Raw genomic sequence first — 25,815 nt, 5'->3', positions numbered from 1 at the left:
AATGGTCTCACCTAGAGGACAAATAGAATTAAATAGACATGCAACATTGCTTATAAAAAATTAAGCTGTTATCCTTATAGTCCAATACTGTAAAGCCTTATTTATCGACACATTTTAATGTGAACAAGAGACCATTGTAAGCAGATCATTTTGTACATTCAGCCAACACAGGAGCTGTATTCCACAGCATTAGGTTACATGTATGATATACACTGAGAACAAATGAAGTGCTCTGGTGCATCAAAAAGCCACACGGGGTGGAGGCAAGAGATGTCAGTTCACATTTGAAAAAGAAGTTAAGAGATGGAGAGTCAAGGAACTATTCTACCAGTTTAGTGAAGGAGACAGCAGTCAGTAGATTTTTGTGGACACTTTCAGCTCTTGATGCTGAAAAACGCCGCACATGTGGAAATCTAAGTGTACTCTGCTGTTTGCAGTGCCCTGCCTCTCGGGATCAGCCCTGGATAAACGGAACTTTTGACATACACGTGTTAAAGTGTGCTGTACACCCACAGATTCTTTTTCATGCTGCAAGAAGGACCAGAATGTGGCATGAGGCTCCTCTCCTTTAAACCTTCATGTGCTGTTTAGCTGTAAATGTTTGCTGCAATCCCAAGCATGCCTATTGTCACCTCAGACTAACAAATATTCTCTAAAAAGTATAGACTTGAGGGTACAAATTGCTTCATCTTTCAGCTTTTAAGCTCTGAACTAGAAGGGAGGTAAGGAGTTTATTTTAATCCTGAGCTATCCCCTCCAGCTGTTAGAGCACAAAGTCCTTCAGTCAAGTTTCAACAGATGTTAGGCTTTTAGGGGCCCTGTTCATGCCCTCTCAGCAGCAGAGACGGCAGCTGCAAGACTGTGCAGAAAATAAAATATTTCAGAAGCATGGGAAAAAGAGCAAGAAAAGGGGAAGTGCATAAAATACAAAAACCCACCACATTTTAAAATTCAAGTATTGAACACAGGCAGCAAGCGGGAGCGAGGTGCAGCATGGCCATCCTACTGCCGTGTGTACAGTGGCCAACACAGACCAGCAAAAATGCAACCCGTACATCATCAGTGCACTGAGCAGAGGCAAATAGCCCAAGGAACACCTCAGGCACTACTCGCGTGGCACAATGGAGCAATCTAAAATATTGTGATTTATGTGCTGAAGAAACGGACACCGCCCCCCTTGGAGTCCTTTGTCAGGAAGTTTCCAAAAATCAAGTCTCGCTGCAGGTAAAGGGAACTGTCATTATTAAGTAGAATTATTTAAACGCACAGACTCTGTAAATAAAGGTGGTTATATAAAGCTTTAGAGGAAGACTGTTGCCTTTAGAATCTTTGAAAGAAAAGGGCCAAAATGGCACAAAAATAGAAAAGCTCAGGTTCTGGCTGGAGGAAATGTCACTCAGAGCAGAAGATGCCCACATGCTGACAACCGAGGGCTCTCTGGCAGAGAGGAAGGTCAGGCCAGGAGTCAGCCAGTGCTCAGTCTGCCGGGCTGGGGACAATCTGGGCAGTTTACTGCACAAAAAATTACTGAATCAGGCCAGAGAGCAGCCCACAAAAGAGAAGGACAAGCATGGGCTCAGCACCAGAGTAGCTCTGTCCCCGTCCGGCAAAACACTCTGTCTCTCACGATGCCAAGTCCCGTGATTAGGAGAAAAACCTAACGAGCCATTTACTGGCTCCAAAGTTTGCACACCAGTCAACTGCAGTTTTTAAATAGCATTGAAAAAACTAAGAACTGAGAAAACTGCATTCTGTTACACATAATAGTACAAGTCAATAGCAAAACTTTTAGGTGCCTCTGATTATTTTGTACCACAGCAACATCTACAATAATGAAACACAGATAACATTGCCATGTAAGAAGTACAGTTTGGAGCTATGCATGGTTTAGCACAGCTTGTTTTAAAACGGTATGTTTCTGTGGTTTCAGAACTAATAGGTCAAAACAGCTACTGCCTCATTGATTAAAAGGGAAGTGATAAGAAAAACCAGCATTCTTGTACCCTTCCCATTCAGCCTCCCCTGTACTACTTGGGCTTGTATTGTTAATGAACAAAAGCTGCACATAAATTCACAAACAATTGATTACTAGGGATACAAAGCCAAAGGTAGTAAATCAGTGTCACTGCAACTCTAACAAGATTAATGTTCTGGCACTATTAGCCCATTAACATTGTTATCTTACTTAAGCACAAAAAGTATTGAGGGTAAAAGAAAAGCTGTTATTTCTTGAGGTTTCATAAGCTGTAGTGTCCAGGATGCCACTGATAAGATCTGAATTGTCAGACACGCCAAGTTGGTGAAGAAACTTCACATATAGGTACGCGTACAGCCACCAGGCATCTACTCTTCGCAGGGGGGAAGGTTCTAATTGTTCTAAGCTGCACAAAAATGCTAAAGCGATCTCAAGTATTTCCAGATTGAGTTAGTATTTATAGCTGGCAAGGCAAACATATGCAAAAGAACAGCTCTGTTGTCATATACAATAGCAAGAATCTGGAATAATTATATACAAGTCAGTGGAGTTCTTGAGAATTTTTGGTGGTGGGAACAGAAACTGACCATGAGTCAATTGAAAAAAAAAATGCAAAAAGCCACTGTCAAGTCCAAAATCCTCCCAAACCCCAGAATAACCACTTAAAAATGCACGGAACACAAGCACTATTCATTTCAAATAAAGTCTTCTAAGGTCCTGGAGACGCTCCACTATGCATACAGTCCAAGACACACCAAGTAGACTTAAAATTCTATTTCCCAGCAAAACAACGGCTTTTAGAGAAGATGATGATATCAAAGTGCCAGTGTAACTTGCATATGCCAGTAAATGATGTACTTTGTTCTTTACTCTTGACAAGTTTCCCCCCCCTTATGTCTATTCTCCCTTCATATCAGCTTCTAGCCATCTCTTAGAAGCTGGAAAGATAAATATCATGAGCACACAATACTCCATTATTCTTACAGTCCTCACCAAGTGCTGGACTGTGCACGCTTCTTAGGTCATTCACAACATCAGACTCGTATCTTTTTTTGCCTTTTTTTAAAAATAAAAAAATGGGGGGCACACCCCAGCCTACAACACCTAGACTGAGCTTTTTTTACTAAGGAAAATCAACATGTTTAAGACCACTAAATAAAGCTGGAAATCCTGCCTCAACCAGAAAAAAAAAAAGTCATAGAGAATTAGGACCTCATCAAGAACTAAAAAAAAATTCCCACCAGATACCAGTCACATTACTATTCCCACTTCTTCTTGTTTTCATACTTCACAGTGTTCCCTCTGCAGCATTTCATCCAACTGGAAGCTTCTGTTATGAAGCCAGAAAACTGGCAAGTAATCTTTGTTCTAAGCTGCCATATAATCCAGTGGTGCTGTAAAAACTATTCACATACCCTGTGCATATGTTCACCACTAGTCGGAGAATAATTGTACAGGAAGTGCCCAAGATTCATGTGTTGAAGGAATAAAGTAGCTTGCTTACTCTAACCAAATACGCTGCTCTGAAGACACAGTAAGTTGCAGTATTCATGCTTGAAAACAATTACATTTTATTGCCATGTTAAGGTAGTTTGGTGGTCACGCTGGAGACATGAGGATTTACAACTTTTCTGGAAATTAGTCACAGTCTTTATACATGAAGCTTAAATCCTGCCCTCCTGCCTCTGTGAGCAACTCCTGAAAACTTCTGTTTGGAGATAAACCCACTCCCAGCAGGACTAAAAATTGCACCGTCACTTCTCTTCTCACAGCTCTGCTATCTCATCGCTCTCGTACAGCCGTGAGGCTGCACTCACTACTTCACGCTTGCAGACAGCGGCCTTCAATGGAGAACTGGGATTTACTTCTTGCTAAGACGAATGCTTTCAGCTTCACAACTAGAGAGAGTTGTTTATTTCAATAATCAGCCTTGGACATTAAGTTTGAGACAAGCTTTAAACTACATAAAGGTTGGCTTTACACTTGCTTATATTTTTATGGGTAAATAAATAAAAGTCATACTTCTGAGGATTCAGATCAGTTCCTTAAAGGTCACTCACTCCTTTTTGCTGTGCTCCAGCACTCGGTAGGGTGGAGCAGAAACTCCTTTGGAACCGTGTTGCTCCTGCACGATCGGCAACGTAGCTGGAGTATAAATTTCTGGCATGTTGTCATTGTTCTCTAGGGCACCGTAGGAAAAAGAAGCTTTGAGGTCAGGCTGAACTGCAATCCCTTTGTCGTGCATGTTCTGCATGCCTGAAAAAAGCAAAGACAAAGATTAAACGCTTAGGAACAAACACACATTCTGCCTGCACTCTGTTACATCAGCAAATTATAAAGTCTCAGTGTTCGTGATATGTGGCTCATCAGTTCCTTGAGTGTTAAACAAATGAAGGAAAAACTAGAAAACACCAGTCACCTGATATATCTGGATACTTAACAGAGCCCAAAGCTGGAGCTTTCACTGTGAAGCCCAACACTTAAAAGAGAAAAAGTGATAAACAGCTGTATTTTTACTGTTACCTGGCATAGCATCCATTGAGATGTAAGGTTCAAATGGTACAGATTTCTTCTTATTCCTTGTGATCAGGAAGACACCTAGAAAGGCTATGAGGCACCTGAGAGAGAAGACAAAATCTACTGAGACAACTGTGAAAAGGGAGGGGAGGTAATTCTGCATGTTGCTTCTGCTGAGTGCCTGTCATGTGGCACCATAAAGAATTCAGAACTGGAAGCAAAAGAACTGTGAAGTCAGAATTACAGGGAACTGCCTCAGCTGAACAACCCTCTTCAACAGTAATGAAATCCACCTCACACTCAGAACAATTTCACCTTTATCAAAACGCTGGGAAAAGTTTTCACATTAATTAATTAACCTTGACTAACTAAAGGGGAAAGGAAGCATATCAAAATTTGGTGTTCTTTGATGAAATTCCAGGATTTAGCAGCCTGACCTTTGAAAGGTTTCCCATAAGTAAACACACCAACAACTGTTGATCTTGATTTTGACAGTATGTTGACAGAGAAAGGCGCAGCTCATTACTTTAATCTCCCAATTGTTTTTTTCTGTACTAATCTGAAAGACGTTTCAGAATGTCCCTTGATTACAGAGAGCTAATCACATCAAGACATTGTACTAGAACTAATTCCTGAGTTACACAGCAAATGTTTTACTGATTGTATCTGCATTGTGTGAGTGCCCATGCCCTAAGGAACAGAGCTCCAGTACAGTCAGTAAGGGATTTAGTATTTAATGGTGTACAATTATGGATAACCCTGTGCTATAGAATTCCTCTGGAGCATCCATCATCACTCACAGAAGATACTGAGCTCTCTGGGCCATTTTAGTCATAAGAAAAAAAAAATTTCTAGTTTTCTGTCAAGGAAATTTTAAATACTTACCCAAGTGCAAACATACATATATGGAGAACATCTTCACCGGTGAAGTCCAAGTAAAAAGTTGCTCCTTGAAAAGGAAATAATTCATGACATCTTTCTTCCCAGCTTACATGAGCAATTGGTGCTACCTCTTCAGCGCTAGTCCCTCCAGAAACCAAATTGTGTAAGATCCCTATTTTATAGTCAGCACCTTTGTTTGGTGGGTTTTTTTAAATGATCTTAAAATAGAGTAAGATGCCCTGATTTCTCCTTTAACACAATTTATTGACAAATCTTTTAGAATTTCATTACCAAAATAGTTGTCCAGATGACAAATCACATCGGATCTCTCTAACTACGAAAGGATATAAACTCCTGACCCCCAAAAATATATACAGCTCAAAATTACAAGATAAGAAGTGTCCTTGGTGTCTTGGATGTCAACAGGACACGTATTCTGGTTCCTACTCTTTACATTTCTAATTGAAGTAAAGTAAATGAGCTGATGAATGTGAGAGCAGCGTATGGCTTGGGACATGACAGAAAACAAACATTAGCCCAAGAGGCAGCCATACCCTCTCATGACATTGAAGAGCAGCATTAAAGGGCAATGTGTAATTTATGGGCGAAGCTGTTGCCCTTACAGACCTAGAAGAGCGTTACTATTTACACAGATCATATCCATCAGTGCCAAGCAGATGCACTTTCTCCAGTGTTGGGGTTTTGGGTTTTTTTGTTTATTTTTCCCCTCTGGTTTTGTTCATATGTCTAACTGAGGAGAACTGTGAGCCTTACAAAGGCTGTTGGTCAGGTTTGAAGCCTAAGGAGTTTAAAATGCTCATCTTTCATGCAGACAAAGCTTTGCCTAATGTGGGCAAGGGCTGAAATTGGAGGAAAGTGTTCAGAAAACAAAGTGCCTATGAGGCTGTGAGCAGCGGCATTCTAGATACAATGTAAACCAGACTATCAGGAAGAGAATCGTAACACCTTTGTACAGACGAAGCAAATACGTTTCTACGAAATCTGGATAGAATTACACAAGGAGAAATTTTAGCTGTGTATTCCAGTTGCACACCTGAGTGCATGCATCACCCTCTTCTACACACTAGCATGGGCTGAGTAATATGGTCTCAAAGATAAGTTCCCATGCACTTTAAACAAAGTGACAGAACTTAACAGAACATTTCAGCACAGTCTAGTGGGATAATTCACATTTTTGAAAGAAAAAAGAAACAAAGCCAGCTGCAGAAGAGAGATGACAGGAAAATACAAGTCATCATCTTGCTGAGTATTCATGTTCCTCATCTGTAAGTGAGGATTGTTTTCCAAAATCTTTTGCCCTTCTTTTGGAAAGGACCAACAGACTGTTTTGTGCCCTGGTACCTGCTGTGATTGCTGCCGTTGTGGACAGGATATAGCCGATGCTGGCGATCTGAGATGAGTCATACAGCTGTGAGGCTTGAGCTAAAAATCTGCAATACAAGACAAAAGGGGTTGATTTGGGAAGGATACTCAAATTGTATAGCAGTTATCATCAGCTAGTATAGGTCTCCTTTCTGGAAACACCTTTCGAAATTGATACATAAATTTAAGAGACTTTAGTCTCTTTCTCACTAAACGAACAGCGCACTAATTATTGCTCCACTGAAACAAGCACAATTATAGACAAAAAGAGCGAATGTCTTACGTTGCTTGAAAGATGGCCGTAGCAATCATGCACACCAACATGATATAAAATATAGGGTAGTCGAGTTGTAGGTTTCCTTGTATCGAGACAACAATCATGCCTGCGACAGCCTTCACTGTCACGACAGTCATGGAACCTGTGAACGTTTACCAAGACTCGGGTGAAGCACCGATCCACGCTCAGCGGGACAGAATGCTGCACTTCCACTCTATTCATGACATGCAGCTGCAGACAACACCAAGATCCACAAGAATTTGAACCCCCCTTTTGCCATGCCAAACAAGGGATGCAAGCTGCCTGTTTTATCCCCAACTCTCTCAGTTTTATTCCCAACAACTTCACCACAGTGACCTTCTATGAATCACTTTACCTCTCTGTATCATGGTTCTCTTGTCTACAGGACTGGGAACATTTACAGGTTTCATTTTTTTTTTTTAAGACAGTGCTGTGCAGTCACATGATGGAAGGATACAAATTTTCACTTCTGATGCTATATTGGAATTAATAAAGCTAAGGAAGTTTTCAAAACAAGAATCAGGAAGAGCCTACTTCCTTTCCTTTTCTTGAAAGCACTAGTCAGGGCCATTCAGAATTAGGAAAGTTGCTTTGTCTATGATTCACACAGCCTCTGAGACATCAGGTACTGAAATCCAGCCCCAAAGAGTTCAAAAAAAGAAGAAAAAAAGACACTGCGGTGACTAAAGTTGCATAAATAGCAAAAATTGAGGACTGCAACAGAGATGCAACAGCACAGCAGGCTGCGTCACTGCCTTGCTATTATTCACCCTTTTTAAAGTTTAATTGATCAGTTTCTTAAAAATAAACCAAAACAGATTAATGGGGAGAAAGGTACAAGCGAAATCCTGGCCTTTCCAAAGTCCCTGTAGGATCCCACTGCAGGCTACAAGAATATCAAAGGCATCATTCGACCCCATGCCCAGAGGATCTCCCAGTTTAAACAGGGACATACTGGCATGGCAGAGTATTTATCATTTATTTTACCACACAGAAAATGTTTCCACAGTCAAGAAGATTCTTGTAGGTCAGATCTTCTCTTTCATCTGCTGAATCAGCCTTTCTTACCCATCGAATAGATATCGTACCATGCTTTGCATGCACAGATTAAAATTAAGAACACTAATAAATAACCTGCACTTTCTGTATTTGGCAGATCATCCATCCTTCAAGGAAATAAGTCTTAATTGTTCAAAAGTAATTTGCAAAGATCCTAAACATCACTGCAAGGTATTAGCTTCGTCTAATTTGTAGTAACATTTCTGGAGTAGATTGGTGCATTTTATGACATTAATTAGGTCAATATAATTCCCTATATGCCATAAATGCTTCAGTTTACTGTAGTTTACTGTTATAGGCCAGAGTTAGATCTTACAAGTCCATATCAACTTACCCAGCAAAGCAACCAGCAGAAGAATAACTACAATGTAGTTTGCATTTTTCTCCTTGTAGAAATATAGCAGCAGGCAGAATATGATGATTTCCACAAGCTACAAAAGACAGAAATGAGAACATGAAAAAATGTGGGGTACGTGCGGTTGGCAGTAAATGGGATTCTGAGCCAGTCCAACATTAGAATTAGACAGTAGGGCAAATAAAAGGAAAATGAGGATCTCGCACAACTGTAGATCAAATTTAGCATGATCTTAGACTCTAATTAGATGTGATATTAAATAGCTTCTTGCAGAACAGGAAACATGGGACACTTTTTACATTCTATTCATGGTAAAACACCAGATCAAATAATCCTGACTGAATATTCACATCAGAGATCTCAGACTACTTTCCGTAATGAGGCTCTTTAAGTGATCCCTGCAGCACACATCTTATTTAATGATCAAACTCCATTAGAGATTTCACCAGATTTTCAATGAGAGATTGATGGCTGCAGAGAAAGTCAGTCTAGAAAAAGACCAGATGCAAGCACAGTATTTGGACACCTCTCGAGCAGTTGCTCTCAGCTGCCACGGGCTGAAGCTGACAGGTCAGGCAGAGAGCAGGCTAGCTTAGCACTTAAATACCTTTAACTGAAAAGTTTTAACAGAATAATTCAGAGAACAAATGGGAGGGTTCCAAATTGTGCATGCAGGTTGTCCACAGGCAATGTGGAACTGACACCAGGAAAAGCTGGCATAGGTTCATTAGCAAGTACAAGGAATATTGCTAGTAATGATAAGGAAAAATAATGCTTGAAATGAAACTTCTAGTCAGGCATAGAGCAGAAAACTGTCCCACATTTTATGGGCCATCTTACCATATACAACAGAAATGGCCAGCTCACTAAATGCCTAGTGATATTTTCTCCTGTCATCTTCTCATGACTATTAGGTCCAAATGTTATCAGCAGATAAGTTCCAACAATTGCCAAACCACAGCCTACAAAGGACAAAACATAGCGCCCTTCGGCAACCAAAGGACAAAACAAAAAGAGAGGACAAAGTTAGTGAGTTAGTGTGGATGCATGGTATTAATATTGCACATGCAGAGTGACCAGTAATAGCATCGTGCACATTCCTCTGAATGACTCATTCCCTTGCCCTTCACGTCCCACTTTCAAAATATTAAAACCAAAAAACCCTAGTCAATGTGTGTGCTCTGAGTTGAAGAAAAAAAGTTCATACCAGGTAGCATCTGCTAAACAAACGAGAGCTACAAGTTCTGTATCTGGGGCTTACCCTGCCTGGCACTGCCCACAGCTCATTTTCTGGGAAATGGAAGAAAGAATGTTCTGCAAACACTTGCACCTGGATGAAATTCAGCTGATTCAGTTGTGCCTACGCTGTTGCAGAGTCAAGGCCCTAAGCTGCAGCTTCAGCCCAGAGAACCATGATTCTCAAATCCTGCAAACACCATTTCCATGTATTTCTAATATCTGTGAGATTCAAATGATTTGGCACAAGCCAGAAAAAAAATATTTTTAACAAACAGTGGATGAGATGACACATTTCTTCAAGGAGAAATATAGCTAATGGAGATCTTGCTAATTATGATCCTTGAGAGGCCATGCTATGTCTTGAATGGCTTGTAAACAGAGAGAAAAAATGACAAGGAACTGTGCAACTTACTCAAAAAATCCTTAGGCTTCCATTTTTCTTTAATAAATATAATTCCTATGATTGCACTAGCTATAAAAAAAGGAGAGAGAAAACAGTGAGTTATGTATCACTCCAACGATCAGCAAATCTCACACTGGAACGCGCTCACACTTGCATGGCCGTCGTTTCTTTCCCCCTTACCTATAACAGACACTGCACTGAGGGGCACAATCAGTGAAAGAGGAGCAAAGGCGTAAGAGGAAAACACTCCCAGTTCTCCCAGCACCAGCAGAAACAGTCCACACCACCATGTCTTGGTTTTGAAGTAGGCTCGGGGGTCTTTGGAACCTGCCAGCCGGATGTGGCTGTATTTCTGGAAAAGAAAATAAAGACAAAGAAGCTTTGGCATGCTTGATGCTTTTTAATGCAAGATGCTTGAGGCAGGATGAATATTTGCGTCATGATACTCACCTGGAGGTTGAGTGCAATACTGGTAACGAGATGTCCAAAAATAGCTAGTAATGCACCAATCAAGTTCTCCTGCAAAAACAAAGTAAACACATAGGTATTAAATTTAGCCTCTGGGCCCTGAAGGAAGTTGGAGTTTTTTGCACAATAAGGAAGAGAGCAGACTTTTTTTAAACAGTTCCTAGATCACCTGTCAATAAAATCTCTGTTTATCTTCCCCCCTTTCTACTTGATCTAGGGCAATTTGGCTTAAGTTCCCTGTGGCCACGTTCCAAATCTGCGAAACTCAGGTGATAAGCCTTCCTTAACAGACACTTTCTACAAGAGACTTAAATTATCATGCATAGATTTGCATTCTTTGCAGTTTACAGAGGGGAAGAAGATAAAGCTGAACACAAGAACCTATGCACTCATTTTTCCCTTTGAAAAACTCTTTTCATGAGGACTTTTGCTGCCCTGGAATGCAGCAGACTATTGGTCAGGAACGTCTGCATTCTGGAGGTCACATCTTAAGAACTACTCTGCTCTTCTCCACTTATAACATCTGCTGGTTCAGTTGGTAATTTGGCCCATTTTAATGAGGCAGTCCAATTATCACAGATTTTATGCTGCTTTTTATATGAACCAGTTATTCCAAGATAATAGGCAACTAGTAGCAGCTCTTAGCAAGCTCCCAATCCCTTCTACATTAACATTCCCAGCTCAGCAATAATTCTCACGGTCTAAAGACAGAATTTGAAATTAAAAAAGGATGTAAAGCAGGCTGAGTCACAAAGGAAATGTACATTAGGAGTGAAGAGAAGAGCCTGAGGCTAAGCCAGGCCATTTAGCATTTGTGTTCTTCCAACAACTGTCTAAATCTCATTAGGTGTCATTAGCACTTTTCATTTCAGTGCTGGTCTCCAAGATACAGTCTAGTTTGATTCATTTGGGATAACCAAGCTCACATTCATATTCCTCCCTTAGCAGTAAATATACTATTCTTGATTTTCTCATACATAGTAAGACAAGACTTTAAGATTTCAAGTTCTTATCAGTGGAACAAAAATCTCTTTATCAGGATATACAAAAGCAAGATTCACCCAGGCAGCTTCACTCAAAACCACCTGAAAGATGTCACACAACAGATAGTAAAGCTGGCAGAAAAATGTCACTGTGCGATCACAGATGTAGCCACAGAGCTCAGCACAGTTTACTGGTTCAGCAACTGGCCTTCAGTTTAGAAGACGTAGAAGAGATGATGCCACAGGTGAAAAGCCCCTAAGTGCAGCACAGGTTCGGAACTGGCTTCTGGACTGTGCGAGCCTGCGAGCCAACGTCAGTCTGCTCAGCTTCTACAACATAGAGGACTGCATTCACAGCAAAGTTCCTTTTCCACTGAAGAAAAAGCCATTCTTACCGGGATTTTCTGAGCACATTCAAAAACAGGAATTCAGAGGAAATCTATTTGGGAACAGCTCCGTTCACAGTTGGACAATAAGGAGGAACTACAGCACCATGTCCCACCTCAGCTGCAGGCTCTCTGCCTGACCGCGGGCTGAGCCTCCTGAAATTCAGGCACCAGAACACCCAATCTCTATTACCAATGTATGGGTTAGTCTGAAAAGGCACCCAGCAGAATTTTTTGCACCCAACCACCTCTAAACATCCAGATGATCTTTTAACAGCCAGACATTCTTTCTTCACTTTGTCTAGCTCCTCAAGACACAGAATTTAATATAATACACTGCAGCCTCCAGGCATGCTGAGTACAAAGACAGTGCACTTTCTGCAAAAAAATTACCAAAATACAGTCGTATTATCAGCTTACTTGACTAATTAGGGCCTTCTAGGGATAGACTGGGGTAGAAATCTGACCTTGTAAGAAAAGGAGTCAGTGTGTGGCTGCACAGAAACCGCTGCTGTGGCCAACGGGAGTTGCTGAAGTTGCAGATTTGGACTGTTGCCTCCTTCCATTTTGGTTGATCGGAGTGTTTGCTTTTCAGCCTCTTTGATGCTGGAACTTGTTTTCAAAGAAGAGATTTGGACCCTGCTGGAACCGCCTTATCTGTAAGTTGGTACCACTTTTTCCCACCCATCCTGTTTTCTTGAACAAGCAACAATTAGTTCAGTGATGTACCAAAAAAATTCTCTGTAGCCTGTCTGCTGCTTTTGTTCTCCGAGCAGGCTACATCGAGATAGGGTAGGCACCGTGGGCAGAAAGTGTAGATAAGCTGATATTTCCAGCGAGTCAGTGCGGCAGCAATGTTGTGTTCTTCCAAGGTGACACTAAGAAAAAAAAGAAAAAAATATAGAGAATTAGGTCAAATGAACTCAATGGTCCAAAATCTGCAATGAAGGGGAGTTGTCAGAAAAGTCCCCAGAATCAAACTAACAGCTGCACGTATCAGCAGCAAAAGTAGCGTTTAAATGCCTTCTCACAAAGTCTGACATCAAGTCTCACACCCAGAAACTCACACAGACCTTGCTTTAAAAGAGCTCACAACCTTGCTTGGCCTCAAGGGTGCCAGGCTCAGCTGGCATTTAACATCAGGCCTCGCCATTTGGAAAGCTCTTATCAAAAAGCTTCTGAAGTCCTTCAAGCCCTGCTTTTAATTTCTCTGCTGCCTGCATACCTCTGTTTTTTGTTCAGGATGCAGCATTAGTCATGCCGTCCCCACGTGCCAGGGATGACAGTGCTGCTCTTCCTGCAAACAGAGGTCATGTCAGTGTAATTGCTGTGAGCAGAGTTTGGAGGCTACATTCCTTAGAGCCAGACTCATTACCAGTGTCTGGAAAGCATCGCACACAGCAAACCAGTCTGAAGTCCCTGCACGCCGCGATGGCTCCTTTCACCAACGGCCTCAAGGAGCATCAGCAACCCTGAGCAAGAGATGTTGGGAAGACCCCTTTGTAGAGAGGGGGATGCTGGTGTAGAGACATCGCAGGGGTGTGGTCCTCACAAGTGACATGTCCCCATTGCTCCACTCAAAGTCTTCCTGAAATGGCACAGGCTGAGCACCCCTTAGACCCTGGACAATTGGGCTGTGGTCACATCCTAAGGTAGCAGGACCCTTCCCACGCTCAGGCCCCGAAATGCAAGATCTCTTGGCCAACCTTGGCCTGTGACATTAACTCACAGGCTGCCTCAGTGCCTCCAGCGTGGGGAGGACAGGGCAGCATGACAGCCTAGCCATGAAAAAGCAAAAACACCCCGTAGTGAAGGGAAGTGGGGGACAAAGCTCCCCCTAGTCGTGAGGAAACCCTGCCGGGCAGAGCAGAGCCTGGCTGAGGGCAGGGGGCGCCCCCAGAACACCTTCCCTGGGTCAGGCCGCCCTGTCCCTTAGCCGGACCCCCGTGACGGTTTGTTCCCCACCAAAACCCTCCAGAAAACCCGCCACGCCGAGGGGCAGAGGCGGCCGCCCCCGCCGGCCCCGCGCACTCACCTGCTCCCTCAGGGAGCGCCCCGCGCCCCGCACTCCCGCCGCTCTGCCCCCATGGCCCGGGCCTTTGACCCCCAACTTCGGTTCCTGGCCGAGCGCCGCGTACCGTTCCTGCCCGGCCCCTCCGATTCGCCGCCAGAGCTGTCAATCCGGGGCCGGGCCCCGGCTGCCGGCGGGGATTGGCTGCCAGGCGTGGGTCGGGCCTGGCCCAGCCTATGGGCCGAGCCCGCCTGAGGCGCACGACTGAGGGGGCGGGCGGAAGGAAGGAGCAGCGTTCCGCCGCTCGTTCCGGGTGGGGCGGGGGCTGTGGCGGCAGCAACTTCAACCGGTGAGGTCCGACCCCCTTCGGCACGGCCTGGCCCCGCCGCCTGCCTCGTGTGCGCGGCTGCTGCCCGCCCTGAGCGCCAAGGCTCCGGTTCGCGCCCCGCCCGCCGCCAGTGCCGCCCTAATACGCATGCGCAACGAAGCTTCTCCGAGCCCCGCCCTTAACCTACCGCGCATGCCCAACTGCGCGCAGAGCGGCTCTGAGAGTTCGCCCGTGATTGGGTACCTGCCGGAGGGCCCAAAGTAACAGGCGCACTGATTGGAGGAGAGCTGGGTCAGCCGTTGTCGCGGCAACCAGGTGTACGCGTTACCTCAGCAGCCGCTGCCGCCGAGGGTCGGAGGGCGCCGAGACTCACGGGCAGGTACGGGCAGGTACGGGCAGGTACCGGCAGGTACAGGCCGGTACAGGCCGCCCGACCTGGGCGAGGGGGGGTCACCCCCGGCGCGCAGCGCGCTGCCTCACCCGGTCAGGAACCCGCCATTCCCAGCGTGCAGCGCGCTGCCTCACGGGGCGGGCTGACGGCGATCCCAGCATGCACGGCCCTGTCTCCTCAATGGCGGCTGCTCAGGGGGCGGCGCCGCGTCCCTCCCGCCTCCCCTCTCAGCCCTTCTCGCCCCTGCACGATCATCCTGTACACAGGCAGCAGGACTGCAACAGCTCAGTGAATGGAGAAGCCAAGGGTTATGGCTGACCCGTTATAGCTGTGTAGAAAACCAACCCAGACTTTCTAGCCTCTGTCCTTTTGCTGGACGTTAGTATCTCTGACTGATTTAGGAAACAGAATGGTGGCGCTACACAGAGGCATTGCGTTTGATGTGCAGTAGCTCTAACACAGGTGCCTGCCTTTCCGCAAACACTCATGGGTGTTCTGGAGCACGATGTACAACCAGCAGAAAAGCACCTCTTGGTGCCCTGGAGCAAACAGGAGCAGGACTTGAAAACAATCACTTCACAGCTGAAGAAGGAAAAGCCCAAGCACACAAAGGTTTTTCCTTCCAAGCACGGTGAGGGTTCATTAATGCAACCGAGCAATAGGAAGTGGCATCCAGAACACTTCATATCCACAGCCACTGGCAAGTGTTTCAGATGCAAAATTGCTCTTCCTGGGTACAAACCAGCACAAGGGACTAAGAAATGCCATCAAACCATAACCCTCGAGAGCTTCTTGGGTGGCATTAGGCAGCTCCACGTCTGAGCTGGGCAGGAGCCAGGAAACTCAGCATCGTTCCTCAGATTTTCAGTTTTGGGAGGGTCAACCCCGTGCTGTGAGTTGTTCGGGTGCCTGACTCAGAACATGAGGACAACCTGCAAAAGTGATTTAACAGCGCTGAGTCACCCTTCAAGCCCATTCATCAACAGTAATGCTTCAAAGTGCTTTTTTTCCCCCTTTGCTTTTTAAGTAAAACAGGGAAATTGAATGCAGAAATGTCTGCTGATTTCTTGCCTTGAATACTGCATTAATGTTAGATTTGCCTTTAACTTACACATCCTATTTAAATGAAAGGTGGTGCTGTAGTTATATGTTTCCTGCATCTCCATATTCAGAATTTTATCATTGTCTATTCTTTTTAGGTTTCAAGATTTCCTCCAGTCCTTATAAACAGCATAGGAAAGAAATCTCAAACTCAGAAAAAAAGGGATTTAATTCTCAAAGAGATTTCAGTATAACCAAGTGAATAACAAAAATGTTTGAAGTTCATGTTTTTGTTTTGAATTTCTTTGCAACTCATACTGATCCTGTTTTGTAACAAGAATAACAGTGAAGTTTAGATCAAGGTTGTTAAAATAACTTTGTAATCACAACTGAAAACAGGATGAGAAAAATGGTAAAGTGACATTATTGGTTTAAACTTCAAAATCACTCCACATACAGGCCCCTCGCCTCTACCATCTCCCTGGTCCCATTTCCAATCTTCTTGAGCTTCCCAGGACACATACATATATATTGCATTTCTTGTGAAATTCAGGAACAAATTCAAAGAAATTAGTGAAATTAATGCTTGTGTAGTGTTTGCACACTTCTATCTTTTCCTATTCTTCACCCTTACCCTTCCCTGATGTGTAGGAATTACACTGGTACTTCTGTTCTCTGGCCAGCAGAGGGAAGTAGAAAGATATTTTAAAACCCGCTTTGCGCAGCCTAAGCTCTGCCGGGCTCCTTTTCAAGTCCAGCCAACACTCAGAGGTGCCAAGGGCCTCCTGGGCTTTCTGGATCCAGCTTTCAAGCTGCTTCCTCAGCTGGTGGAAGGAGGATGCCCGTGGCCCCTGCTGACAGTCTCCTGCTGTCTGGTGACTACGTGGTAACCCTAGAACTCTGAAAATTAAGTATATTAAGAATTTCTGAAACTTTGTGAACCGGGTATGTAAAGTAGGTAAATCAAGGAAGTATTTGGCATCTTCCCTCTTTCTTCTTCTGCCTTTGGCATCTTCTCTTTCTTCTCCTTCCTTTGATCTCTTCCTCCTCGCTTGTGTCTCCCATCTCAGTGATATCAGGAGTGTATTATCTCAGGATTGAATAACAGCAATCAAGGACGTAAAGGACAAAAGATGAGGGGAAAATGATCAAGGTAGAGAAGTTGCTTAAATAACCTTCTGTAGGCGCCATCAGTCTGTCTGGTCAGCTTCCAGGAGTTCCAGGTGACCTGATGCTAAGTTCTGACTAAAAGAGAAGAGGCAGAGTCTTCAGGTAGCTTCACAAAGCACTCCCTTCCCTTTGAGAATTTCCTCCTTGAAGGGCACAGTGGGCAGGAAGCCAAACCACAAGCTACACAAGGGCTTGGCTGATTCTTTCTTGAGCTTTATCCCTAGAGAAAAGTTACTGCACCAGGGAGGGGAGGGAAAGCATTCGATCCATTAACACTAGACTGTGGGGGGGCTGCCGACTTAGTTTCCTCCACCAAAAGCACTTGACTCCGTCCTCTCCAGCACAAGCCATTTTGGAACACATTCCTTTAGCAGAGTAGTCAGGGATAAATGCCAGTACCTGAAGTTTATCCACTTGCAATTTAGGTAATGTAAAGAGCTTATTTGCTTCTTACTGCCTGACCTAGAATACCTAACAGGTGAGTTGACCCACTTTTGTAACTCTGGCAATTTACCATTGTCTTCACACATCCCTTTGGGTATCAGAACACTGGAGTTAGCAAGGTATTTCTGACAGACTCACCTTGCAGCTCGGCACCCCTTTAAATTACCAGAACACGATTCACAGCATTTAAAGGGGACCAAGCTGTGCAGTCACTTTAGCAGGAGGCAGATTTCCACGGGCGTGTAGATGTCTAATCTCCAATTACTTTCAACAACACCGAGGTGATGATGGGCATGCCAAACCCGAGCTGGATGCACTGCATGGAGAAAGGCTCTGTAGCTGTTTTCCCCGACACGTGCTCTCCTGGAAGGCGTTAATCAAGAACGTGCTGCCAGAGTGGTAACTCCTGTTGTAGGGCAGGGCTGAGCATGGGACTCCATCCAAACCTCAGCAGGCTGGTCAGCGGGAGCAGCCGAGCCTGGGCAACATCAGGGAATGGAGCTTGCAGATGCAGTTTTTTATCAGCTGCTTTGGAAACCTGCTGCAATTTTAATAGCCAGTTCTGGCAAATGGGACCAATCTTGCTTTCCTCAGCACAACCCTCTTGTCCACGGAGCACAGGGTGGAGAACCTCAAGCATGTGGCAGGGTTTCTACATGGTATGGCCATGTGGAGATGCAAGCTGAAGACCAGAGCAGTGCAGTGTCTGTGCTTCTTCTAGTTCTGGGGGTTGATAAAAACCAGCCAGCTCAGGTTCCTGCTCCGTGTGGACAAATCCTCAGACCACAGCTTCAGAAATCTCCTCCTAGAAGTTGGGCATCCTTGGAGAATCACACAGGGGCTAAACTAAAACAAAGTGTAAGTCAGAGCAGCTCTGCTGAAATTTCTGGAGTTGCATCACATACCGCAGCTTTTGGTTTGTCCTGGAGCATTTTCTTACAAAGAAAAACAGGTGGAAAAGATTATTTGTGAGCAAATTCACAAGGATTACGTGTGCAGGTAACAAGAACTGGAGACCTGGGATCTGATTCCTTGCAGTGCTCTTCCAGTTTTAATGAAAGTGGCACATATTTGGGTTTTATTATTTTTAGCACTGTAGGGGCACTATTACACTTGTCCATGCATCTAGGAAAGAAACAGCTCAGCTGCAGTGGAAAAACAGACTGGTGAAGCGATTTGCCCATGATCTCACTGTAAATCAACAGCATCTTCTCCGGCAGACAACACTGCCTGCCCACTCCCATTTATTATTCTCCTCAGTCTACTCTTTTGCAAGACCAAGTAGAGCAAGAGCCTCCGTTCTTCTCCTCGCCATTTCTGGTTCTTTCCTAAGGGAGAGCGAGGTGTTCCAGATAGCTTGAAATATATGTGAGATAATTAGGAAAAATGAAATGGTGAGTTTTCCCATATCATATAAAGCAGAAGAATATCACCATAAACTTAAAAACCAATATATTTAAACATGAAAGGAGGAAGTAATCGTACAAACACTGTTCATCCTCTATTTGTAAAGTGGGATGGTAATTTACCAGGAAAGCTGTTTGGAGCAACAGATACACAAATTTAATAAAGCAAAAGTAGTTCCTTTGTGGAACTCAGCCATGAGGGCCAGTAAGATCAATTGTAACAGGGGTTTAAAAGTTGTTTAGATACATATGAACACATATGGACTGTACGGACCATTGCTCTGCTCCAGCATCACTGTTCTCAGAGTTATTCCGGAAATAATTGATATGTTTTGGTCTATGCTCAGGAAGATGAAGAGCAAGGATGTACTGGAGACAGGAGCTGTCCTGTTGGCATCGGGGTGAGCCTGTGCTTGTGCCTCACTATGTTTGCCCTGGGAGACAGGTATTATAATAACTATTACACCTTGGTCAACAGGGGTGCTGTTTAACTAGAATGAAACTCCAGGCGCAGGATTCGATAGTGTCACTCACCAGTCCGTCACTGACTTTGCTGCCAAAAGACCCCAGAGCATCTAGTGAGTTTTCATCCCAGAAATCCGACCTGCGTTCGTTGGTTATACGGAACTCCTGCCGAGGAGCTCAAGGGAGGTGAATGTTACACCTTGAACAGGTTCTGGGTTTTGAGGTTCAGCCTCAGAGCTGAGACTCAGGTCTGCGTACATACACCCGCTGTACCTGCCTGTGCCCTTCCACTCGCCGTGGAGCTGCACCAGTTTGCACCAGCTGAGGACCCAGCCTTTGGGTTCAGTTCCTGAACCTCCTGCTGATTCACTCAGCCTTGTATAAGTCACTTAACTGTTCTGGGCCTGCTGCTCCCCACCCACCCCACGGTGACCATGCTTCGCTGGGGTGTTGTAAGCTTTAATCCACAGGAATTCAGAGCGTGTTCTGAGATACAGAAGATATTAACAGAACATAAAGTGTTATTAACAGTTATCAGATAGTTCATAATAATATACACACTGCTAATGGACTTTCCTGTCCATTCAATGGTGTCTTGCTATAGCTGTGATTACTTTTGGATTGTTTTGTTATTCTTTTGGGAGAGTTTTTGTCTTTTTCTGCACAGCAATTCTGCATTGCAACCGTTTCCTAGTGACCTGTCCGCTTTTCAACTGCACTTCAATGCAAGATACACCCACTGTGCGGAGAGGCAGAGCACAGTGACTCTTTGTAATATTTGATGACTTTGCACAGCTGTTGAAGACAGAATGAAGACGACACCATTTAATAAGCTTAATAAGTTGCCACTCATCAACTGAGACATCTTAACTGGCTGCGTGCATGTTCTTGAAGCAATTCGTGCTTTTATAAAGTAATTTGATATAGTTTAAACATCAGCAAAGGTGTTTTAAACAAACATGTCTTACCTCACGATTTGGGTGTGCAAAGAGCACACGTACAGAGTTACCGAGGCTCAGCTGACATGAGGTAATCGTGTTCGCTCACACAACCTATACGCTAAGACTGAACTTTCTTATAATGACTCACTCCAACTGAGTATCTGCCCCAGCATGTTCTGAGTTGATTACACTAGTTTGCAGGCCATAATTATTTTCTATATCATACTATAATGGATTCACATCATATTATTTTTAACATTGTAAGAATTTGCTTCTGGGAACGGCCTTCTTGAATTAATCACTGACTCATGATTTACTGTAGGAGATAATATCTAACCTACAAGAAGCAGAACAGGAAACTATCTATTTAAAAGATGGCAGTGTCTGATAATTTATGGCTATAGACAAAGAGACATCTGAAAAGAAAAGGCCAGATCCTGCAGTTTTTACATGGTCACTCCTCTAAGGCAAAGCGAAACTTTTGTCTAGTAACTGGAGGATCAGCTTTTGAGGCAGTGAGAGCTGAAAGATCACTAATATTAGAGAACAAAAAGGAGTGAGAAATAAGAAAACATTGTCCCAAGCTGTCCTCAAAGCTCTGGGACCAAAACTGATATTAAAATAAAGCCAGTTAAACATTGTGGCTATTGTAGGCATTTCACTAGTTGAATATAGAAAACATATGAAAAAAAAAAACAACCAGGGAAAAAGCATCAGTATTTTTGTGTTTGAATCTTACGTGAGTTTCTTGCTGCCTCCTCACTCTTCTGCACAGAGTCTTCTACTTACATCAATGAATCAGCCTTAACTGTTAGATGTTTTCTCTAGCTATTGCCTGGTTAGAAAAAGTCCATTTCAGCTGCCAACAATCGGGAGACTTAAACACACAAAGTCGTATTTTCTGCAAGACTTTCAAGTCCTCAGCATCTCTGTAAATGCAGCCTTACCATGCTGGGCAGTCACAAGGAGATCTACCTACACTGGGTGAGTGCTCCCAGATTTTGGCCCTAATGCTGCCGACAGCTGTATCATTAGAACCACTCACAATGGAGACAACTGGATTTTAAATGTGGGTTTTCCTTTGTTGGTAATTACCCACAGGTAAAGTCAATTCAAAGGCTTTGACAAGCCCTTTTTCTGAAACAGACCTCTATGGATTTCTGCAAGCAAAGCAGCAATGTTTCTGGCCAGGCACTGTTTGTGTCCAAAACCACAAGAGGATTAAATTGGAAAAATTTGGAAAATGGCCTTCTCTGTGTGCATGAGCTGTGAGCTGGGAAGAAAGATGTTGCTGGTGATTTTAGTTCTGATTCTGCATGGTGCAAAGCACCATTGCACACAAATTCAGGTCACTCAGACCTTCTTAAGGCACGTTAGTTGCAAGCAGGCGTCAGGACACTAGTGAGTCTCCCAAGAGCTGTGGGTAGGTCCTTTTGAACCTCTGCTGAGACAACCATCTGGAAACCATCCTCACAGTTTTGAGTAGCCATAAGGACTCATTAGAACGCCCCACAACTCAGTGTAAATGCTAGAGGCTTCAGGAGAAGCCACATTAGTGCATAATGTACCAAGATCCACAGTACTCCATCTGCAAAAGATGTCTGCTCCTGGCCCAGTGCCTGGTGAGGTTTGAGACCCGGAGTGCGAGGGCACGTAGCTTTGTAGCTTATCTTACAAGTTATACCACATGTGAGTTCTCCTCCTGTTTGATTTTTTTTAAATTGCTAATATCTCCATTTGTTCCTATGGCTCAGGACAAAGTTTAGTGTTGCCTTATCAGTGTCCCTCGAAATGAGCTCTGCCCAGGACAGCACGTTTTAAATCCAGAAGTGATTTCCTCACGCAGTCCTGTTATACCGGTTCTTTTTTCCTTCTGTTACGTTCACTGACTGATGCACTCTCTTTCCTCAGTGCCGCTGTTGCAGCCTTGTTTGGTATTTACATCCTTTTCCTGTTTGGTAGGTCACTACAACATCACCGATTCCCTCATCGAGGTGCCTCCCAAGGGTATAACATCTTCCTTCAAGTCAAAAACCATCCACCTAACAAGGCTGGAGAGATTTACTCCAGAGCCTGCAGCTCATCAGCCACACAAACCTTCCAGGGAAGCAAAGCAAGCTCCTTTCGGGTAGGTCCAGCCTGGCAGATGTGGGACAGTGATCCTGCAGTGTCCCCACTATGTCACCTGGTCTGATGGGGCCAGTTATTGCCACAGGGTCACAGGAACTGGCTCAGGGGTGAAGTGTCCCAGGGCATTGCCTTGGAGTGGAGTGTGGGTTGGTAACACCCTGGAGCAGCGTATTAGAGGTACCTTTATCAGATGATCCCTCAGATGTTTACAAACAGTAATTAAATACTGCACCACCCTTATGATGGAGGGGTAATTTCTTATCCGCATTGCGCAGAGCAAGAAGCCAGAGCACATATGACCTGGAAAAAGATCCTTCACGTCCCAGGAAGAGGTTTTATGCATTAGGCTGCGCTTCTTTTTGCATTGCCAGTGCCTAAACTCAGCCCCAGAGGAACATGCTGGGCACAGAGAGCCAAATCTGGGAACCGCTGGGCAGGAATGGTGGGGGATGCTCGTGGCTGTGCAGCAGCTCAAGGAACCTGATGGGTAAAACATTGACATCTCCTCAGCCCCAGCTAAAGCTGGGAATTAGAGCTGGAAAGTGGCTTGTAAAAGTCTCAAGTACTTAATTCAAGCCACAACTGCTATCCCCTTGTATTCCATCCTACCGCTTGTTTCTAAGAGATTAAAAGGCATGAAAGGAAACTCCCTTCTTCCTCCTCCCCCTTGGTATCCTTATGAGAAGACAAATAAATCTGCCTATCAGCAAATTGTCCAAGTAGATTTATTGTCACTATGCACTGATGTTGCCTGGCCTAAGATTAAAATCAACAATAAATTCCTGACCATGCAAAAGAATGAGTACACGAGAGAGCCCTTGGCTCTCCTTACCCAACAGGTGTATCTTTACTACATCTCTCAGCAGTTGTATCTCATAACAGGTGTTTTGCAAAAAGAGTGGGAAGTCGTAGGCTGGGAGGGAAGCAATGCCAAGTGGCATTTGATAAGGACAGAGGGCTGGAGGAAAGGGCAAATTAAATATGAGAAGATCACCAGTCTATATTATCAAAAAACACAAAAACACTCCACACCCAAGTGCTGGGCTTAGAGGAGAGAACTCCCAGCTGGAGTTGTTTGGCACGGCTGTCTTGGGCTGTCCTGGTCTCAGCACTATTGTGCTCTGGAGTAGCTGAGCAGTCGATCTCTGCAGAGGCTGGACCACAAGTCTTGGTATTTTACCATAAACAAAGGGGCTGCCTATGGCATCGCAACTGGACCCTTTTTTCCCCACATCACTTCCCAAAGATTTTGGCTTAGGAGGTTAAAGCGTCCACCTCCCCAGGGCACTTAACAGAAACCACAGCTTTTATTTCTAGACATAAAACCTCATCAGTTTGGGATGAGTTCCTCAAATCTCTGTTTCTTCCTGACAGACAGAAATTCTGCTTGACTCTCTGCTCCAGCCATCCCACCGAGTAAAGACCCTCCTTCACCTGGACTTCGCACAGGGCATGTAGGACCTTTTGCGAGTGGGGCACAGTAGGTTTATGATGAGCACCAAGTATCTAAATTCTTATAAAATCGGAGCACGGTGCTTCCTGACACCTTTAGATGGTCTAATATGGCTGAATGGTCTCCAAAGGGCCACACAGCAGTGATGTGGCAGAAGCAGCGCTGGAGTCCCGACTGCCAGCTCTTTATTTAGCTCATTTATCCATAGTTTACAATATTGTTTTTAAGGCAAGATTGAGAAAAGCGTGTTTGCAATGTAAAGGCCATTAAAGCATCACTGACTGTCAGTGCGTTTGACAAACAGGTTCTGTGAGTTCTGGTGCATGTGTAAAACTATCACATCATTCTGGCTGTTGAGACAACAGACGTTTCACCTGCAATATGTTTCTGTTTGATTGGAAAAGAGAAGCACTTGCAGGGAGAGAGGAGAATTAAAAAAAAAATGCCTTGTACAGGAGAACAAGCCTCCATGCCCTGGCTGAGAGCAGCATTACAGAGCATCCCAGCACCGTCTCCTTGGCTTTATACCTCTGGCTGCCCCGTTCTCTGCAGGATTCACTGCAGTTCTGTCCTGCAGAGCTGGTCCTGCGCTGGAGGCAGAGCTGAGCTCAGTTCAGCCTGGGTGGATCATGTCCCTCAGTGCCCACTGGCTAATTGTTGCTAGGCACAAGTAACATTATTTTTTCAGTTAGTCACACTCCTATTTCTTGCCCTGTTTATTTCTTCTAAGGTTCTTAAGTCCTTCTGGGAGGTGACTGAAGGGCTGGAGAAGCAGACAATAGCAATATTGCAATAATTTCTAGCATTTGAGCTTACCCAGCTGCAGATTTTGTACCAGCAAGAAAACACGCTGGTGCCATCGGTCTCTCCAGAGCCCTTGCGGCAGCACAAATGGAGTAATGGGCTTTTCAGGAGCCGCAGCCGGATCATATCCCAGACTTGTAACGTACTGCGGCAACACGCAGCTCCCCGAGAGCTGTTGTGCTGACTAAGCCGGGACAAGATCCCCAGCCAAGGTAAATCACTCTCAGTTCAAGGAACAGAGCTGGGCTAGTTTATTCATGCTGAAGATCTGGCCCAGAATTGTTAAGGAGGGTTACCAAAATTAATTAAAGAGGAAGCAAATGAGCTAGAAACAGCTTCTGCAGATAGCAGAGAAATGCCATCTTTCATTTTCATCAGTCTTTTATGCCAATTATATTAGAAACTCGTGCAATACATGTCAGTGCATAGAAGGGACAAGGGGACACCATCATCACAGACAGAGCCATCCATGTAGTCTTTGCTCTGTTACTAGAAAAAAACCTCACATCTCTTCTCCAGCCTGAAAAGATGGGAAGAAAATTCCATTGGATCAGAACTCGCAGTCATGAGATCAGAGGTGACTTTCCTCTGTCTCTGATCCTCTCCGATATCCAACGCAGCACCAGGGCATCTCAAACACAACGTGTGGGTGTCCCAACAAAACACAGGATGCTGTTGCTCCCTGTACAGCGATGGAGAACCACACCACACACTGAGATCCTCAGCTGCTTGGTTGATGATGCAAGGAATGAATAAGCATGAATAAAGACATAGAAACTGGGTGTTATTTGTAGAAGAGAGGAGCGGAGCCCTCCACCCAGCACCGGGGATACCAGAGCTCTTGCACAACTCAGCTCACATGCTGCCATGGTTTGAATGCATTTCTCTTTTTTTAATACATCTCTGTCATTGCAGGCGCTTGTTCGCCCAAAGCACCCGGGAAATGTTCTGGCACCTACAGCTGCGGTGGGAAGTGGCTCCCAGCGCTGTGAGCAGCAGAACCTGGACACCAGAGCAGGGTCCTCAAACAGGACTTGTGCAAAGCACGCACTAAATCATGGCGAGCAGCCCTGTCCTCAGCCCACTGCGGCTGATGGCTCAGCAGCTAATTAGTGGTGCTTCGTAGTGTATATCAGAAGATGATAATTAGCTAAAGTTGATCGAAAGCTTTCAGTTGTGTAGATGTTGAATGATTACGACAATTAATGCAAAGTGCAAAAAAACTCCTCTTGGTGCTTTCAGCTGATAAACGAAATAGAAAATGGGGACTGAGCACGCCCACA

General features: G+C 44.4%; 2 protein-coding genes across 6 annotated transcripts; one reads left to right on the top strand and one right to left on the bottom strand.

Moving 5' to 3' along the window:
- Positions 1-14,775, bottom strand: NIPAL3 (NIPA like domain containing 3). 5 transcript variants are annotated; one of them, XM_065650682.1, is made up of 12 exons: positions 14,475-14,775; positions 12,416-12,826; positions 10,562-10,630; positions 10,292-10,463; positions 10,121-10,180; positions 9,310-9,455; positions 8,449-8,545; positions 7,041-7,176; positions 6,737-6,825; positions 5,378-5,441; positions 4,499-4,593; positions 1-4,231 (listed from the first exon to the last, which is right to left on the bottom strand). In XM_065650682.1, exons 2-12 carry the CDS (start codon positions 12,512-12,514, stop codon positions 4,032-4,034), a joined length of 1,227 nt encoding a protein of 408 aa, XP_065506754.1. In that variant the 5' UTR covers positions 12,515-12,826; positions 14,475-14,775; the 3' UTR covers positions 1-4,031. The 5 variants fall into 5 exon arrangements, with proteins under 5 accessions (XP_065506754.1, XP_065506758.1, XP_065506756.1 ...); XM_065650686.1 differs by having other exon boundaries at positions 9,310-9,431; XM_065650684.1 differs by having other exon boundaries at positions 14,531-14,775.
- LOC135997612 (O(6)-methylguanine-induced apoptosis 2-like) lies at positions 14,035-24,029 on the top strand. The gene is given in 12 exon segments (XM_065650318.1): positions 14,035-14,172; positions 14,297-14,526; positions 14,624-14,676; positions 15,878-15,949; positions 15,952-15,977; positions 19,235-19,317; positions 21,087-21,129; positions 21,292-21,370; positions 21,373-21,402; positions 22,108-22,273; positions 23,650-23,673; positions 23,675-24,029. Coding segments are annotated over 12 exon segments (1,029 nt in total). The 3' UTR covers positions 23,760-24,029.
- The last annotated feature ends 1,786 nt before the right edge of the window (positions 24,030-25,815 follow it).

The sequence above is a fragment of the Caloenas nicobarica genome, chromosome 23, assembly GCF_036013445.1.
Source record: "Caloenas nicobarica isolate bCalNic1 chromosome 23, bCalNic1.hap1, whole genome shotgun sequence".
NCBI lineage: Eukaryota > Metazoa > Chordata > Aves > Columbiformes > Columbidae > Caloenas > Caloenas nicobarica.
The sequence above is the reverse complement of the archived record's forward strand: the minus strand, read 5'-3'. Positions and strand labels throughout refer to the sequence as shown.